At 35.0% G+C, this 19,927-nt stretch overlaps 2 protein-coding genes across 2 annotated transcripts; one reads left to right on the forward strand and one right to left on the reverse strand.

Moving 5' to 3' along the window:
• The first annotated feature begins 3,044 nt into the window (after positions 1-3,044).
• On the forward strand, positions 3,045-10,663 carry LOC130465859 (uncharacterized). Its single transcript, XM_056834683.1, has 5 exons — positions 3,045-3,104; positions 3,611-3,721; positions 3,823-3,892; positions 3,979-4,077; positions 10,385-10,663. Exons 1-5 carry the CDS (start codon positions 3,049-3,051, stop codon positions 10,478-10,480), a joined length of 432 nt encoding a protein of 143 aa, XP_056690661.1. The 5' UTR covers positions 3,045-3,048; the 3' UTR covers positions 10,481-10,663.
• A 2,195-nt stretch (positions 10,664-12,858) lies between these two features.
• On the reverse strand, positions 12,859-16,225 carry LOC130464154 (thylakoid lumenal protein TL20.3, chloroplastic-like). The gene is given in 7 exon segments (XM_056833602.1): positions 12,859-12,944; positions 13,562-13,751; positions 13,951-14,113; positions 14,308-14,332; positions 14,438-14,504; positions 14,850-14,895; positions 16,200-16,225. Coding segments are annotated over 7 exon segments (603 nt in total).
• Positions 16,226-19,927: the final 3,702 nt, after the last annotated feature.

The raw sequence follows: 19,927 nt of genomic DNA on the forward strand, positions 1-19,927 counted from the left end.
AGTTTGAAGTCGAACGTAACTATGTCTTTTACACTTCGTACGTTACGATTTTGCACCAAAAATATAATGAGGCAATTATATATGACTTCAATAGCAGAAAACATCCACAAGAAGAGATCGATGAAAGGTTATTCACACACAATGTTCGGTGAAGTATGATTCCCATTTGTCTCGTATTTCATCAATTTGCTCATTGGTGAAACGCTCTCCATTTAGTGACGTGCAAACCTAACAAAAGAATATATACATCATAAAATAAGTTGAGACGTACAATAAAATTTAAATAATCTAAATGAGTTAGAAGAAGTGAAGGATCTTAGAGAAAAGGGATGCGGTAAAAATGAGTGAATAATAAGTTATCAGGATTAGGAAGTTGTCAGGTCACATGATGATCAACATAATACCATACTTCTTCCATGGTGATTAGGAAGTTATCATGATTCTCTTCTATATTGATATTTCTATTTAGAGGGGGTGGGGGGGGGTGTAGTATATGGTAACTAATTACAGAGACAAGAAGGGGGGAAAAAGTTATTAAGTTAGTTACAAAGACAATCCTTATCATAAAAAGGAACTAATATGGAACTCAACAACATTTTCACAGTTTCTGGATAGTGGGAGTTAAATAGAGGTAAACCTCTAGAATATTAGGAAAAGAAAGATTAAATCAGGATTTGAATGTCAACCAAAAAAATAACATGAACAATCATGCAGTTAGGGGTGTTAATGAGCCGAGCCTGCTCGTGAACTATTCGATGCTCGGCTCGGTAAAGCTCGGTCAAAGCTCGGCTTGGGTAAGCTCGACTTGAGCTTGGGTTCGACTCGAGATCTTAACAAGCCAAGCCCGAGCTATCCTACGCTCAGCTCGAAAGCTCGTGAGCAAGCTCGAGCTTTTGAAGAATAATACTTTTTTTAAATCAATGGTGCTTATAGTGCTTCCTTTGTTGGTTTGCTTGTGTATAAGTTTTGATGCCTATTCTTTTATATAACAACTATGAACAGTTGGAGATTAAAGAAAAGCAAGCAAAAGGGGAATTTACTCCACATCGGAACCAAGATGCCTTATCCGAGGCTCTTGGGAAGTCAGATCATTTGGGCCGGGCACGTGGATTTGGAGGGGTGAATGTCGGGGTCAAAAGGGCGTTTGGAAAGGCAACATCAAAGCCTAAGTCTGATCATGAGACAATAAAAGCACAACTTCGGGAGGAACTTCGGGAGGAAATGAGAGAAGAGTTAAAGGCTAGCATGAAGGCCAATCTCCCTTCCATTTTAGAATCTATGGGTTTAAGTACCACATTGCCTTCAACAACTCCTTCGAACCACTCTCAACGTTCACCACCCAGGCAAATTGAGCTACCCCATGAGAAGGCTCTGCCATCTGAGTTGGAGGAGGTCCTGCCGCCCTTCGAGGTAACTTATCACTCACTGAATGTCTATTATGAGCTTATGCATACAGATTCTAGCTTTTTCTAGACTCAAGATTTTCATAGCTAGAGTAATGCCCGGTTTTTTGAGCTATACGAGAACCACTACACTGCAGCACTGATCCACTTGTCTACTGCACAGCAGCACTGCACCACTGCATCACAGCATCATTGCACTGCTGTCCTGCTGTGCATTGCACTACTTGCAGTAGGACAGCAGTGCAGTGCACAGTAGGACAGCAGTGCAGTGCACAGTAGGACAGCAGTGTAGTGCTGCTACAGGACAGCAGTGTAGTGATGCACATGTCCGGAAAACTGACCAAGTTGTTCAGCAGCCAATGCACTGAGAGTGGCACTTTAATCCAATTTACAAAGTTCTGTTAAAAATTGAGCATTAGACGCCGTATCATACAAGTTAAAGTTATAGAATCCCAATACAGAAACATATCCCAAAATTCCGACTTAATTAGAAAAAAAATCTAATATATGTGTCTAGGAATCAAATTCACATTGCAAATCTGATGCCATTCTGTTGTTAGTTCTGGTCAACAGGGTTGACTTTTTTGAGGTTCAGGTCAAAGTTGACCAGAGTTGACTTTTTCAAGAATCTAGTCAAAGTTGACCAGTGTTGAAGTGCAAATGTTTTGCCTTATTTTGTGTAAACTTATTTGAAGTTTACTTATCTCTAATATATATGTCTAATGTGATAAAAATCCTTACCCAGGTAGAAACTACATGCCAACTTCTACTTAAAGACCCGGAATCTGGAGCAATGTATGATGTGGCGAGTGCTACCGCATATCCACCTCGTGAGAATGAAGTTTGTCACACTGTACCGTTACTTCCCGGTCATTTGAAGGTGAAAATTCAGAAAGTGCCAGATGAATTCTTGGGCTTGCCACTTCCTGTTCCTGTTCCGGCGTTCGAAATTGAGGCAATGGAGAATGCTATTGGTACATATGTGCAATGGCCTACTACATTAATTAGGTTTTCAGTTGAGGTAATAAGATTCTAATTGTATTTATTCAATTATATGTATTTCATATTCACCAATCATGTTATCGATTATAGTTTATATTCTTTGATTTAAATTTTTAGGCGACACCGAAAGTTAAGAAGTTGAAGCGGATGTCGCCAGAGATGATTTTTAGCAATGAACTAGCCTCTGGCTTGTCGGCTTCTCGAAAAAGCCCGGATATTCCCGATACCATTGTAGATTCCCTTAGTCAAGAATGTGAGTGGTTGCGGACATTTGTTGCCTCCATGCCAGATGGTGATTCTTTTGAAGTGATTCTAGATGGTACCTCGTTCCATTACAATGAAAATGGAAAAATTCAAGTAGACAAGAATGATATTTCACAGTTCTTAAGAGGAGCAAAGCTAAATATATCCATTATTCAAGTTTTCATGAGGTAATTTTTTTTAATCTCAAGTAGGTAATAGATTTAACTTTCTTTCACGTAAATCATGTAACCTATTCAATAATCGACCGCTCAGAGCACTCCAACATGAATTGAACTCAAATGACAAGGCTTCCAAAGTTGGGTGGCTATGTCCAGACACTACTTCTGACACCAAAATAAAATCAAGCACAGAGGAAGTCAACGCATACAGTTTCAAAGCAATGAACGAATCAGTAAAATCCAGAAATGAGTTTGTTCTGGCACCTATTTTTGAAAAGTAAGTATGAAATGAGTTCGTTTGTTGCTTCAATTCTATTGTATGAAATGGTGTTCACAAAATAAAAATTGGCAATGAACTCTAAACTACATTACTCAGTCACCGTTTACCAATGAACTCTCTTGCAAGTAGCCAGACTTTCAGCAGCAATAATACATCTGATGTTCTTTTTATTATGCTGCTGCTGCTACTCTTTTGAAATGGCATTCAATTCTGTTGTATTGTGTTGCTGCCACACTGTTGTTGTTGCTTCAGTTCTGATGTATTGTGATGTTGCTATCTGATATGTCTGATGTATTATTGCTTCTGAAGTTCTTGTTATATGCTGCTATTGTTATGCTAAGTTGCTGCTGCTATGCATGATCAGTTATGCTAAGTTGATGCTGTCTGATAGTTACTGTTCTAAGTCAGTGCATATGTTGTTGTTCTAAGTTGTTGAGCCTGCTGTGTTGCTCATATTCTTACTTATATTATTAAAATGGTAATGGAATTGTTATTGGATCCAGCGACCATTGGATGCTCCTTGCAATATCTGTAAAAAATTGCACCATATATCACTTCGATTCCATTTGCTTGAGTTTAGGTCGAAAGATAAAGATGAAGACAATAGTGAGACAGTAAGTCCTTTTAGTTTTTTCGTTATGTAATTATGTTTTTATCAAGTATCCATCTAAGGATATAACCAAGCAATAACTTAAGATCAATTGGGAATTTCTAGTTTTTTTACAAGGTACAAGATGTGTGGCAACCGTGTCAACAGGAAAGAGCCTTTATGGAAATATGTGGAGGTAACTGCACACGTAAAAATTATTTGATATTTATAGTTTGTATATATTCCATTTTTACTTAATCTAAATTCTACCCTTGTTTCTAGTGCGCTCAACAAAAGGGAGGCCTTGAGTGTGGATTTTACGTAATGCGGTACATGTTTGATTTAGTCTCTTGCTGCAATGATGTTTCAGACTTAGAGAAGGTAAGGGTGTTATCCTTGTTATATAGTTTAATTTATTTTTGGATTTTAATTTGGTTATGTTTTAATTTGGTTTAAAATATCAATCTAAGTTCACGGGTTAGAGTTGGGAGCAAAAACGACTATAACGGTCAAAATATGACCTATAATGATCATTAAAGCCTTAAACGCGCATAACTTGACCAAAGTAGATGGTAATGATTCTAAGTAACCTAATAATAAGTATATTAAACATTTTAAGGGTTTAGAATACCAATCTAAGTTCACGGGTTAGAGTTGGGAGCAAAAACGACTATAACGGTCAAAATATGACCTATAATGATCATTAAAGCCTTAAACGTGCATAAATTGACCAAAGAAGATGGGAATGAGTCTAAGTAACCTAATACTAAGTATATTATACATTTAAAGGGTTTAGAATACCAATCTAAGTTCACGGGTCAGAGTTGGGAGCAAAAACGACTATAACGGTCAAAATATGACCTATAATGATCATTAAAGCCTTAAACGTGCATAACTTGACCAAAGTAGATGGGAATGAGTCTAAGTAACCTAATACTAAGTATATTAAACATTTAAAGGGTTTAGAATACCAATCTAAGTTCACGGGTTAGAGTTGGGAGCAAAAACGACTATAACGGTCAAAATATTACCTATAATGATCATTAAAGCCTTAAACGTGCATAACTTGACCAAAGTAGATGGGAATGAGTCTAAGTAACCTAATACTAAGTATATTAAACATTTAAAGGGTTTAGAATACCAATCTAAGTTCACGGGTTAGAGTTGGGAGCAAAAACGACTATAACGGTCAAAATATGACCTATAATGATCATTAAAGCCTTAAACGTGCATAACTTGACCAAAGTAGATGGGAATGAGTCTAAGTAACCTAATACTAAGTATATTAAACATTTAAAGGGTTTAGAATACCAATCTAAGTTCACGGGTTAGAGTTGGGAGCAAAAACGACTATAACGGTCAAAATATGACCTATAATGATCATTAAAGCCTTAAACGTGCATAACTTGACCAAAGTAGATGGGAATGAGTCTAAGTAACCTAATACTAAGTATATTAAACATTTAAAGGGTTTAGAATACCAATCTAAGTTCACGGGTTAGAGTTGGGAGCAAAAACGACTATAACGGTCAAAATATGACCTTTATTGATCAATAAAGCCTTAAACGCGCATAACTTGACCAAAGTAGATGGGAATGAGTCTAAGTAACCTAATACTAAGTATATTAAACATTTAAAGGGTTTAGAATACCAATCTAAGTTCACGGGTTAGAGTTGGGAGAAAAAACGACTATAACGGTCAAAAAATGACCTTTATTGTTCAATAAAGCCTTAAACGCGCATAACTATACCAAAGTAGATGGGAATGAGTCTAAGTAACCTAATACTAAGCATATTAAACATTTAAAGGGTTTAGAATACCAATCTAAGTTCATGGGTTAGAGTTGGGAGCAAAAATGACTATAACGGTCAAAATATGACCTTTATTGATCAATAAAGCCTTAAACGCGCATAACTTGACCAAAGTAGATGGGAATGAGTCTAAGTAACCTAATACTAAGTATATTAAGCATTTAAAGGGTTTAGAATACCAATCTAAGTTCACTGGTTAGAGTTGGGAGCAAAAACGACTATAACGGTCAAAATATGACCTATAATGATCATTAAAGCCTTAAACGTGCATAACTTGACCAAAGTAGATGGGAATGAGTCTAAGTAACCTAATACTAAGTATATTAAACATTTAAAGGGTTTAGAATACCAATCTAAGTTCACGGGTTAGAGTTGGGAGCAAAAACGACTATAACGGTCAAAATATGACCTTTATTGATCAATAAAGCCTTAAACGCGCATAACTTGACCAAAGTAGATGGGAATGAGTCTAAGTAACCTAATACTAAGTATATTAAACATTTAAAGGGTTTAGAATACCAATCTAAGTTCACGGGTTAGAGTTGGGAGCAAAAACGACTATAACGGTCAAAACATGACCTTTATTGTTCAATAAAGCCTTAAACGCGCATAACTATACCAAAGTAGATGGGAATGAGTCTAAGTAACCTAATACTAAGTATATTAAACATTTAAAGGGTTTATAATACCAATCTAAGTTCACGGGTTAGAGTTGGGAGCAAAAACGACTATAACGGTCAAAATATGACCTATAATGATCATTAAAGCCTTAAACGTGCATAACTTGACCAAAGTAGATGGGAATGAGTCTAAGTAACCTAATACTAAGTATATTAAACATTTAAAGGGTTTAGAATACCAATCTAAGTTCACGGGTTAGAGTTGGGAGCAAAAACGACTATAACGGTCAAAATATGACCTATAATGATCATTAAAGCCTTAAACGTGCATAACTTGACCAAAGTAGATGGGAATGAGTCTAAGTAACCTAATACTAATTATATTAAACATTTAAAGGGTTTAGAATACCAATCTAAGTTCACGGGTTAGAGTTGGGAGCAAAAACGACTATAACGGTCAAAATATGACCTATAATGATCATTAAAGCCTTAAACGTGCATAACTTGACCAAAGTAGATGGGAATGAGTCTAAGTAACCTAATACTAAGTATATTAAACATTTAAAGGGTTTAGAATACCAATCTAAGTTCACGGGTTAGAGTTGGGAGCAAAAACGACTATAACGGTCAAAATATGACCTTTATTGATCAATAAAGCCTTAAACGCGCATAACTTGACCAAAGTAGATGGGAATGAGTCTAAGTAACCTAATACTAAGTATATTAAACATTTAAAGGGTTTAGAATACCAATCTAAGTTCACGGGTTAGAGTTGGGAGCAAAAACGACTATAACGGTCAAAATATGACCTTTATTGATCAATAAAGCCTTAAACGCGCATAACTTGACCAAAGTAGATGGGAATGAGTCTAAGTAACCTAATACTAAGTATATTAAACATTTAAAGGGTTTTGAATACCAATCTAATTTCACGGGTTAGAGTTGGGAGCAAAAACGACTATAACGGTCAAAAAATGACCTTTATTGTTCAATAAAGCCTTAAACGCGCATAACTATACCAAAGTAGATGGGAATGAGTCTAAGTAACCTAATACTAAGCATATTAAACATTTAAAGGGTTTAGAATACCAATCTAAGTTCATGGGTTAGAGTTGGGAGCAAAAACGACTATAACGGTCAAAATATGACCTTTATTGATCAATAAAGCCTTAAACGCGCATAACTTGACCAAAGTAGATGGGAATGAGTCTAAGTAACCTAATACTAAGTATATTAAACATTTAAAGGGTTTAGAATACCAATCTAAGTTCACTGGTTAGAGTTGGGAGCAAAAACGACTATAACGGTCAAAATATGACCTTTATTGATCAATAAAGCCTTAAACGCGCATAACTTGACCAAAGTAGATGGGAATGAGTCTAAGTAACCTAATACTAAGTATATTAAACATTTAAAGGGTTTTGAATACCAATCTAAGTTCACGGGTTAGAGTTGGGAGCAAAAACGACTATAACGGTCAAAAAATGACCTTTATTGTTCAATAAAGCCTTAAACGCGCATAACTATACCAAAGTAGATGGGAATGAGTCTAAGTAACCTAATACTAAGCATATTAAACATTTAAAGGGTTTAGAATACCAATCTAAGTTCATGGGTTAGAGTTGGGAGCAAAAACGACTATAACGGTCAAAATATGACCTATAATGATCATTAAAGCCTTAAACGTGCATAACTTGACCAAAGTAGATGGGAATGAGTCTAAGTAACCTAATACTAAGTATATTAAACATTTAAAGGGTTTAGAATACCAATCTAAGTTCACGGGTTAGAGTTGGGAGCAAAAACGACTATAACGGTCAAAATATGACCTTTATTGATCAATAAAGCCTTAAACGCGCATAACTTGACCAAAGTAGATGGGAATGAGTCTAAGTAACCTAATACTAAGTATATTAAACATTTAAAGGGTTTAGAATACCAATCTAAGTTCACGGGTTAGAGTTGGGAGCAAAAACGACTATAACGGTCAAAATATGACCTATAATGATCATTAAAGCCTTAAACGTGCATAACTTGACCAAAGTAGATGGGAATGAGTTTAAGTAACCTAATACTAAGTATATTAAACATTTAAAGGGTTTAGAATACCAATCTAAGTTCACGGGTTAGAGTTGGGAGCAAAAACGACTATAACGGTCAAAATATGACCTATAATGATCATTAAAGCCTGAAACGTGCATAACTTGACCAAAGTAGATGGGAATGAGTCTAAGTAACCTAATACTAAGTATATTAAACATTTAAAGGGTTTAGAATACCAATCTAAGTTCACGGTTTAGAGTTGGGAGCAAAAACGACTATAACGGTCAAAATATGACCTTTATTGATCAATAAAGCCTTAAACGCGCATAACTTGACCAAAGTAGATGGGAATGAGTCTAAGTAACCTAATACTAAGTATATTAAACATTTAAAGGGTTTTGAATACCAATCTAAGTTCACGGGTTAGAGTTGGGAGCAAAAACGACTATAACGGTCAAAATATGACCTATAATGATCATTAAAGCCTTAAACGTGCATAACTTGACCAAAGTAGATGGGAATGAGTCTAAGTAACCTAATACTAAGTATATTAAACATTTAAAGGGTTTAGAATACCAATCTAAGTTCACGGGTTAGAGTTGGGAGCAAAAACGACTATAACGGTCAAAATATGACCTATAATGATCATTAAAGCCTGAAACGTGCATAACTTGACCAAAGTAGATGGGAATGAGTCTAAGTAACCTAATACTAAGTATATTAAACATTTAAAGGGTTTAGAATACCAATCTAAGTTCACGGGTTAGAGTTGGGAGCAAAAACGACTATAACGGTCAAAATATGACCTATAATGATCATTAAAGCCTTAAACGTGCATAACTTGACCAAAGTAGATGGGAATGAGTCTAAGTAACCTAATACTAAGTATATTAAACATTTAAAGGGTTTAGAATACCAATCTAAGTTCACGGGTTAGAGTTGGGAGCAAAAACGACTATAACGGTCAAAATATGACCTATAATGATCATTAAAGCCTTAAACGTGCATAACTTGACCAAAGTAGATGGGAATGAGTCTAAGTAACCTAATACTAAGTATATTAAACATTTAAAGGGTTTAGAATACCAATCTAAGTTCACGGGTTAGAGTTGGGAGCAAAAACGACTATAACGGTCAAAATATGACCTTTATTGATCAATAAAGCCTTAAACGCGCATAACTTGACCAAAGTAGATGGGAATGAGTCTAAGTAACCTAATACTAAGTATATTAAACATTTAAAGGGTTTAGAATACCAATCTAAGTTCACTGGTTAGAGTTGGGAGCAAAAACGACTATAACGGTCAAAATATGACCTTTATTGATCAATAAAGCCTTAAACGCGCATAACTTGACCAAAGTAGATGGGAATGAGTCTAAGTAACCTAATACTAAGTATATTAAACATTTAAAGGGTTTTGAATACCAATCTAATTTCACGGGTTAGAGTTGGGAGCAAAAACGACTATAACGGTCAAAAAATGACCTTTATTGTTCAATAAAGCCTTAAACGCGCATAACTATACCAAAGTAGATGGGAATGAGTCTAAGTAACCTAATACTAAGCATATTAAACATTTAAAGGGTTTAGAATACCAATCTAAGTTCATGGGTTAGAGTTGGGAGCAAAAACGACTATAACGGTCAAAATATGACCTTTTATTGATCAATAAAGCCTTAAACGCGCATAACTTGACCAAAGTAGATGGGAATGAGTCTAAGTAACCTAATACTAAGTATATTAAAAATTTAAAGGGTTTAGAATACCAATCTAAGTTCACTGGTTAGAGTTGGGAGCAAAAACGACTATAACGGTCAAAATATGACCTTTAATGATCATTAAAGCCTTAAACGTGCATAACTTGACCAAAGTAGATGGGAATGAGTCTAAGTAACCTAATACTAAGTATATTAAACATTTAAAGGGTTTATAACCGTAAGGCACACAGAACACCTAACTATAAACAGGCTGGAAAACTACAGAAACTATAATAGCAAATATGAATCTTTGCTAAATCCTCTGACAAATGGTAAAATCATATGTCAAGCATTTCATTCTTGCATGAAACTAGAGCTTTTCAGCGTAACATCGTCGCACATTCTGCTTTATCCCGTTACTAGAGACACTGGATAAGTTGACAACTTGACATGGGCATCAGTATTGAATCTAACCGAAGATAACTAATTTTATGATGTATATATTATTTTGTTAGGTTTGCACATCAATGAGTGGAGATCCTTTCACCGATGAGCAAATTGATGAAATACGAGACAAATGGGCATCATACTTCACCGAACATTGTGTGTAATTAACGCTTCATCGATCTCTTTTTGTGGATGTTTCATGCTATTAAAATCATATATAATTGCCTTATTATATTTTTGGTGCAATTTTGTAACGTGTGAAGTGTAAAAGATATATTTATTATAGACTTGAAACTATTTAGGTGGTTTATTTTGTAAACATATGATGGTTAACTTATATGTAAAAATCAAAGTTTCTTGGAAGTTATTGGTGGTTGATGACACTTTTGAACGTTGTATAAATGTGGCGTGAGTACAGGTTTTATATTTTTGGGATTGTTTATTTCACAAAAAATATATTATTTATTAAAAAAAATTACAAATTATTTGCGGCGTATAAACTCCCGCAATTTTACCAAAGTTTGAGGCGTTCAGGTAGAAACGCCGCTATAGAATTCATATAATTTGAGGCGTTTTTTTTTAATAGCGCCGCAAATGAATGATTGATTTGAGGCGTTAAAAAACGCCGCAAATCAATACCATTCATTTGCTGCCACTCTATTTGCTGCTACGCCTAAAACGCCGCAAATCAATATAAAAGTGACGCCTCAAATCAATATTTTCTACTAGTGTACTGTAATTTTTACTACTTGAGACTATCCCACATTGGTTATTGAAACATAATGAAAAAGTGAGATACATATAAATTAAATTCATATTGCAATAATCATTGTTTATATGGGCCATTTGGATTGTCTGGCATGAGGTGTTTCTCTTTGAAGCACTACGTCAAGGTTTTGATGAGGAAATGGAATGGGATGCGAATGTATGTGTGATGGGTGAAGATGTGGGTCACTGTGGTGGATCTTATAAAATGACTAAAGGACTGTCCCCCAAATATGGGGGTCTAAGAGTTCTCGATACACCAATTAAACTTGATTTAAGCATACAGAATTAAAGTTGTACTAACCAAGTTTTGTCTGCTGCCCTCCCTATTTGTCTGTCAACCTTGATGCATATTCCACCTTAAGTAATTAAGTAAGTACCCTGGAGCATTGCGAGATTAAAACTCTATTTACCATCAAGATCATCATTCTAGGCCACACTACAGTCCACTGAAGCTTACAATCACTACAACAAATAAGATCAAAGAGGGCGACATTTGTCGCCCTCTTTGATTCAAATATCGCCCTCTTAGGCTATAAGGGCGACATAAAATCGCCCTCAAGGTCGCCCTGTTATAGTCGTTGTATTAGCTTTGCAAGGTAATTGTTAAATGTCGCCCTCTTTGGTTGAGATCAAATAGGGCAATTCGTTTCGTCCTCTTTGATTAAATCAAAGAGGGCAATCCATAATTTCCGCCCTCTTTGCTCGAACCCAGACATGGCAACTATACCGCCCTCTTTGTTCAATACCAAACACAACAACAGACTATAGTCGCCCTGCTTGATCAATACCAAGAAGGGCAATATCAAAACATCGCCCTCTTTGTTCTTTTTTTTATTTTTAAAAAAATAACAATTAGGGAACAGGGGTGAGGAGGAGACCAGAAAAACAAATTTACTCTGTTTTTTTGCTCACATACTGTAATTACACTAAAAGTTATTACAAGGGAATAAAGATAAGTACTAATAAATGACCAAAGATAAAATGTGGTTAGCCTAATTTAGTGCAAATCAAGAATCCAAAACTGCTCAAGCTTCATTTTTGGAGTAGAATAATTTCCTGATTGTATCCTTGTTGCTACAAGATGATTAGAAGCTTCAGCTTAATGAACTTCACTCCAAACTACACCCTTTCGTTTATCAGTCGTAGTGTCTGCGTGAAATAAGAAGCAGCAGTGCTTCAGCAAAAGCAAAAAACCATGCAGAACGCATAACAAACAACAAGTCCACAAATAGAAAGAAGCTTACCATTCATTTTTAACAAATAAACTTAAATCTTCTAAATTTCAAGAATCGCAATGTAAAGTTGTCATTTACGCCTAGTGATAACTAAAGAATAAAATTACACAGATATCACATGCAGGAAGTTCTGAGATGCTTTAGAGTGATAGAAAAAATGAATCACAATAATTGTATTGGAAATACATTTGGATTATCATATATCAGTAGGCAACTACTGTGGTCATACTATTCTACTCATAACCTTAACTCATAATCACTTGGTACTCACAAATATCGTAGGGAAGAAGTGAATTTGTCCTTAGTACATCCACAGTTGAATTTGTCAGCTCAACCAGACAACATAAATTAAAAATGTAAGCATAAATGACCAAACTAGGAGAAGTTTTATCCTAGGCCTGCATGCTTATCCTAAAACAACAAGCAGAATACAAGTTTTATCCACATGCAACACATAGCATCATCCAAAATCATGTTAACTGAGCCAATAGACTACAAAGACAGAAAATGGATCTACTACTATCATGACAACATCTAAATTACTCAATGTTCTCACTGACACGTGTAGCTAGATGTTCATTTAATCCCAATTCATCTTCCACAAACAATAGGTGTTCTGCATATTCTGAAAGTAAAGATCTTTGATTGCACGGAAAACAAACAAAGAATCTGAGCCTATATATAAAGTGGCAGGATGACAATAATATAGGAAAATATTTTATGGTAAGATAGTTAATGTAAACTATGAAACTATCTAACACATGATTTTGACTGCAATTATAAACTTATGGTTTGGTCACATTTGTATGATGGATCTAAACCAGGCTACTACCTAACACTACTTGAGTTCCTCAAACTATCTGATTCATTTCAAGTTTCTAATTCGGTACAAAATGGATAGAAATTGCCAAGTTTAGTAAACATCGTCCACATTGCTTTATAATGATGCAACCGAACGTACAAAACCCAAGTCTCTTGTACTACCCAATTACCAAGTTTGTGAACATCTTCAACATAGCTTGATGATATGACAATATTTCAAAACAATAAGGCGCAATAATCAAAGTACTGGTAGCAGCCTTGAACTTGTAAGCCATACCTTAATCCTACTATACAGTCGATCTATTTAAGTGCTTTGCTTGGACCTCGAAAAGGACATGAAAACAAAAGAGTATAAACAAAACAAGTAAGGTTGTGTGTAGTATGTATTAGTTATGCCTTGATGTCTTGACGTATTTCTACCTTGTCTTTTTTTCTTTGGTTGTTGAGTGGTAATTAATGTAGCTGTGAAATCAAGTTTTACCAGTTTCTGAGAATAGTCAAGAACAACATCACTAAAATCAGCACCTTGAATAAGAGCACCAGTAAGGTCACTTCGAGTAAGGACTGATCTTACAAGAACAGCATTAGTAAGATTTGCTTCATTTAAGACCTGAAATTTGAGGATAACATGCTTAGCAACAAGCCTTTTCCTTACCAAAACTAATCTCTAATCAATGAAACTGAGAACTGGATGTCCAATAGTTGACAAGATTTGCTTATATAATCAACAATATTTCTGAAACAGAACAATCTGACTAAATAAACTACCACCTGGAAATCATAAGTAAGAGTGTAAAACAGTAACTTACTAGACGATCCATCAGGGTATCACTACAATCAGCACCTGGAAATTGGTAGAGTTACATCAGTTTATCAAAATCCATCAACTAATAATGTAATGAAGTAGTAATGTAGGCATATATACCAGAGAAATCTGATTCCCTCATATCTACTGATGTTAAATTTTCCCTTCTGCAAAGTTAACAGTATAACACCATCTTATGTTACACGAATGATGAAAAGCTCCAATGTTTTCAACATTACATCAACGAAACACATACTATCCATTATAAATAGTAATGATAGATAATAGTGTAATTTGAACTAGTAATGTAATGGTAGTTCATATATACAGAATTTGTGAAACAGTAAGATTAAATTTTTACCTGAAATTTTCATTGACATGAACAGCTTTCCTGCATCCAACCAAAAAGAAGAGAGAAGACCCAAATCAAAATTAAAACAACTCAGAAATTGTTTAATAAACAGTAATTAAACAATGGAAGAAAGGAAGACTTAAATCAGCAGAACCATATTGAGCAGCAGAGCCAATCCCGAATTCGCCTCGCATTTCAGCTTCAAACTGATATGAGTTGATTATTTCCTGAAATCTTGCAGTTCAAATAGCAACCTTTTGGACCCTAGCATATCAAAACAGTCTAATGCCTTAGCCTGAAACAGCTTTTGTGTTTCTCCACTAATCTAACATGTGGTTTGGTAGTATACCACTGTTCCAGTGGCTTCAATCTTTAGATCCTGAACCTAACAATTAGGTAATCTAAAAGTGTAAAGCTATTGTAGCTAGTTGATTATTTTGTAATTTCAAGTGTGTTGTCAAAGTAGTGTGATGTCTGGGATTCATTCACAACAACACTTCTAATCAACCTCCTTTCATGTCATTTGCTATTGACTATCAAGGCTACTATACAGAGTCTTGTTGATCAACTTCAATTACAATCACGAGTAATATCAGCCTTCAATTAAATTTACATGTAACAGCAATCAATACAAATCAGGATGATAATTATGAGCATGCGACAGATCTCTACGCGAAGCAAAGACTGCAAACCAAACTTCTGGTTCTTATTTAAGTTGACTACTTACACAACAGAAAATGAGTAACTGATTCCCCGAGTACATCAGGAAATAATTAGGGTTTCTTCTCCTCAACATGCTCAAATTAACTTTAACAAATTCAGCATCGGAAGTAACAACAATTAGTAGAAACAAATTTCAGTAATCGCCATAAGAAAATCAAAAACAATATGACATCAGTTACTTGTACATCTCCTAATTCGTCATCAAAATTCAAATACCAGCTCGCAAAAAAAACGCAAAGAGAGAAGAGGTGGAGCAAAAACGATACCAGGAGAACTTCAGGGGAGCTTCAGATATGAGAAAATACGTGCAATTGGACCTAATTCTCAGGCGAACTCAGGCAAATTTCGGCGATTAAGAGAGAAGAGAAGTTTAATTGAAATTTAGGGAGAGAGAAAGCTACATTGAAGATTTGGGGGTTTTTGCATTTTGGGAGTTTGAAAGAGAAATTGGGGACGATGAAGTTTACAACAATATTTGGGCGTTTTTTTCATTTCATTGTTTGGGGATTATACGGATCAAATAGGGCGAAATATGAAAGTTGCCCTCTTTACTAGTATCAAAGAAGGCAACATATAATTTTCGCCCTCTTTGTTATTTTCAAAGGAGGCGCCATAATTTTGCCCTGTTTGATGTGTTCTACTAGGACGATTTTTCAGTTGCCCTTGCTGTTACAAAAAAATCGCCCTCCTTGGTACTTATTCTTGTAGTGAGTCTGAAGTTTGTCCAATCTTTCGTTGATGTTATGTTCAAGCCTTCCTGGATCGCAATCAGTTCACCTGTTAGGACTGTTGTTACCTTAAATCAAATCTAAAAACCCATTAACCAAGCTCCTTAATTTTTCTTTCATCACATATACCAGCATAGAAATTACATATACAATCTACAACTAGAATCTGCACTAGATAAAAGGTAGATATTCCTTTTTGCTGCATTAGTTTTCTAAGTATACCAAAATTAACAACAGAATGGCCACGTTATTAATCAAATACACATAATAGTATCACGTATAAACCAAAAATAGTAACATGTTAACTAGTTTACTCACTTTATCATTGATTAATAGTTCTTTGCAAAAGAATGGAGCTCTCTTTTTCTTTTTCGTACTCCGTATATTTACTATCTTATAGAGCTGCTTCATCAATCTACAAAAGGTTGCAAAATCTAGGTTAGATTATACCTGATGTTTTCAACACGAAATCGCATTATAGGGTACCAACCATCTATTGAGTTGGGCGTTTTGCTCCATGACCAGCCATAAACTCAGTTCTATCAATAATTGGATTCTTTTGAGGGTTATTCTCCTAGCTTGTGCAAGGAACATGTTGCAATATCTGCAATATAATACAGTGCATCTTTTAGGAAAGGAAAGGCGTTGTGCATGGTATCACTTAGTGACAAGAAAAAGCATGCACTGCAGCAGTTTAAGAGACCATACAACCAGCTATTTAAGTGAGTGCAAAGGCACCACACGATCATCATGGTCAGCTGGCAATAACATGGTAGATGGGTACTGTGCAGTTCGATCAAATGATAGCTCCCATTGTCTCCTATCATTGTGTAGAGGTGAGTACCTTGATCAAGAACGCTCTATAGGCAGTATATAGAAAAACAAAGAAACAAAGAAACTATTTTCCAATGATCTCTATGATACTCCAATGACTTCGAAAATTAGAGGTTAGAAATCGCATCTGTTAGGAGAAAGCTAATTGGAAAAACTGGTTATAGCTTAACAATTTCACTATTTAAAAACATGAATTAGCAATGATTATGCGGTAAACTAGTATATAATTGAAAGAACATCTGGTTACGAGAAAAGAACATGAGTGTTTTTTTTATTTAGATTTTTAATAAATATAAATTAATATATTATTTTTATAACAAAAAAGTGAAATATTATATCGCATGTTCTTTTACCGTTAGTGTCATGTTCTTTTGCTTATGCACATATGTTCTTTTGGTGCATCATGGTGCACCATGCTCTATGTGCACCACGGTCCATAGTCCACGGATTGGTAAACTTATGCTAATTTATTATACCCTACTTAATAATATATATGTGCAAACAATATTGACTTTTATACATATATTATATTCTATCATAAACGTTTGATATTTGACACAAATAAAATAGCTAGCGAACCAAAAAAAATACATACCAAATAAAAGGTGTTATACTGTAGGGGGGTTTTTCGTACGCTTTTTCCCTTCCTACGGGGGCGGTTTTAGAACCTTTGTATCTTTGTATTTTGAAGGAGTCACCACCAAACATTATTTAGGGTCTCGTTTGGAAAGACCAAAAAGTGACACTATTAGGATAAGGCATTGAATCTTAGAAACGGATGGGTGAGATTCGGGCAAGGGAACGAGATGCTTATTCCGCGAGCTTTAAAAATGATTCAAATGCGTGGCACAACATTTTCGAAAATACCCTAGTTTAGACTATGTGGGTTTGAATTTAGAACAAATCGAATTTCTACTTTGTATTGTGACCACTTTGCTTTAAAGTTAATTTAAGGGAACCTAAGATCGGTTTGTCCAAGAAATTATCTTTGTTAAGCGCGGTGTAACCCTGTATTTTATTGTATTTAGCATGTTAGGTGATGAAAGCAATGAACAAATAAAGCAACATCACAATGATAAATAGGTGCAAAATTAGTAAAGTACAAGACCATCTAGAAATGGACTAGGAGGTGAAACCACATTTCCTAGAAGGACTAGGCAAGTAAAGTTGTGGAATTGAAATTGCATAATTGAAATTGCATAATTGAAAGTGCGGAATTGAAATTGCATAATTGAAAGTGCGGAATTGAAATTGCATAATTGAAAGTGCGGAATCGTAATTGCATAATTGAAAGTGCGGTATTGAACTTGCATAATTGAAAGTGCGGTATTGAACTTGAATTATAGCACATGAGATCCGAACGCCAAGCGACTCCTTAAAAATAAGTGCGCCCGACACGGATTCAAAGAAAAAATCTCTACTTTAGGTCAAGTTGCTCGACCTAAAGTGTCTTGGATTTTGAACATTGAACTTGAACTTGAAAAGTTTGAATCTTGAAATATTGGACTTGAAATATTGTACTTGAAATGTTGAACTTTGAAATATTGAACTTGAACTTGAAATATTGAACTTGAACTTGAAATATTGAACTTAAGAGTCTTGAATCTCAAAGATTGGACCTTTTAATGTTGAAAAGGTTTGATATTTGATATGCTCTTATTTTGAAATGATCCTAGTTTAGGGAAGTGATTGCAAACAACCCTAAACATTATTGGATCTTGAAATTCGAACTTGAAATTTGAAAAGTGGAGTCATGAATCTCAAAGATTAAACCTTTAAACATTAGAAAGGCATCATCTTTGATAACTCCATGTTTTGAAGATGATTCTAGTTCAAGGAAGTGATTATAAACAACCTTGAACATCAATGAATCTTTGAAAGTTTATATTTTTGAATCACATAAAGTTTGGATTTTGTAAGAAATGTATGATTGTTGTAAGTGACACTTTTAAGATTAAAAATGCCAACTTACTTATCATTTTTGAAAGAGAAAATCAAGGAAACATGATTGATTAGGGTTGGGATTCGGAATTACCTAGTAAGGTTTAGGCAAGAATTCCTTTTAGAGCTCCCAATTGCTTAGAACATGGAAATTGTATGAGATTTTGGAGGATTTTTGTATTTTGATTTGAGTGGAAATTTTTGTATTACGACGTTGTGTTTTTATTTTTGCCTCCCCATCATGCTCATAATTAGGGGTTTAAATATGAGAAGTTGCTGCTAAACGCCAGCGTCCAGCGCAAGGCGCTGCTGACGTGGCGTAGAAGCTGCCAAACAAGGACGAAATATGACGTCCTTGTTTTGGCTTGTAATGGTGTACCTTCTTACGAATTGTACAAAGTTGGCACGTAGTGTTTTCTTGATGATTACGGCTTGGTTTGCGTCTAAAAACAAGCCGTTTCGGGTTTTTGAATTCGGTTTTACGGGACGAGGCCCGGCTTGCTCGGTTTTGTGGGTCGGCGCCCGAATTCGGATTGCTTAGTGTCATTTTGACTGGAAAAGGCCTACTAAAACCAATGGGATAGTCCATTGGGTGAGATTGTACTTGGATTTTGAAATTGATTTTTGGAACTTGTATTTTGTACCGAGTTCCGGAATGGGAACGGCCTCGGGGATTGGATTTTGGCTATTGGATTTTAGAAATGTTCTTAGCAATTGGGACTTCCGCACGGAGTTGCTCCAACCGCCTAATAAGGATAATGGTATCGTCATCATCCCAATTGGGAGACACGATTTAGGTGTCTACATATACAGATACATAGTACTCGAAACAAAAACAATTAACTATAAAATTAAAGAAACAAGATGTTAAATTCATCATCATGTACTATGAACAGATATTGAGAAGAAACATGTATTTTTCAGAAAATCCTAATTATCATCATTGACCATTGAAAGTACAAATACACATCAAACAAAAGGTGTTATGCAAAAAATCTAGTATTCTTTCTAGTACTCGAAAGTATTTGTACAAAATGTGCCCCGTGCTACCGCACGGGATGTATATAATATTAGAAATTTATGTGAAAAAGTTGAAGCGTAGTTTTTGGGATGATTTTTGTGTCCAGATTATCGGTGGGATAATATCTGTATCCAAACATTTTTGCCTCTAAACATAATGGGTCTATCAAGGAATGGCAGCAACAATCTAACCTTAAAAAACAGATCATTGTCTAGTTGTCTACAATCTAGCATTGAATTTACAATAGCATGAAAGAAACTACACTTAAATTATACACCCAATTAATCAAACAATCAAGAATACCGTAACTCGAACAGCCCATCAAATAAATTTGAAGCAATTACAACTAAAAAACAAAACTTCAATAAAAAAAAAGGGGGCT

The sequence above is a fragment of the Spinacia oleracea genome, chromosome 1 (genome assembly GCF_020520425.1).
Source record: "Spinacia oleracea cultivar Varoflay chromosome 1, BTI_SOV_V1, whole genome shotgun sequence".
Taxonomy (NCBI): Eukaryota; Viridiplantae; Streptophyta; class Magnoliopsida; order Caryophyllales; family Amaranthaceae; genus Spinacia; species Spinacia oleracea.

Coding starts and splice junctions, on each gene's coding strand:
- LOC130465859 (XM_056834683.1), top strand. CDS start 3,049: ATGAACGAATCAGTAAAATCCAGAAATGAGTTTGTTCTGGCACCTATT. Junction 3,105..3,610: donor CTGGCACCTATTTTTGAAAA/GTAAGTATGAAA, acceptor TATTGGATCCAG/CGACCATTGGATGCTCCTTG. Junction 3,893..3,978: donor CTTTATGGAAATATGTGGAG/GTAACTGCACAC, acceptor CCTTGTTTCTAG/TGCGCTCAACAAAAGGGAGG.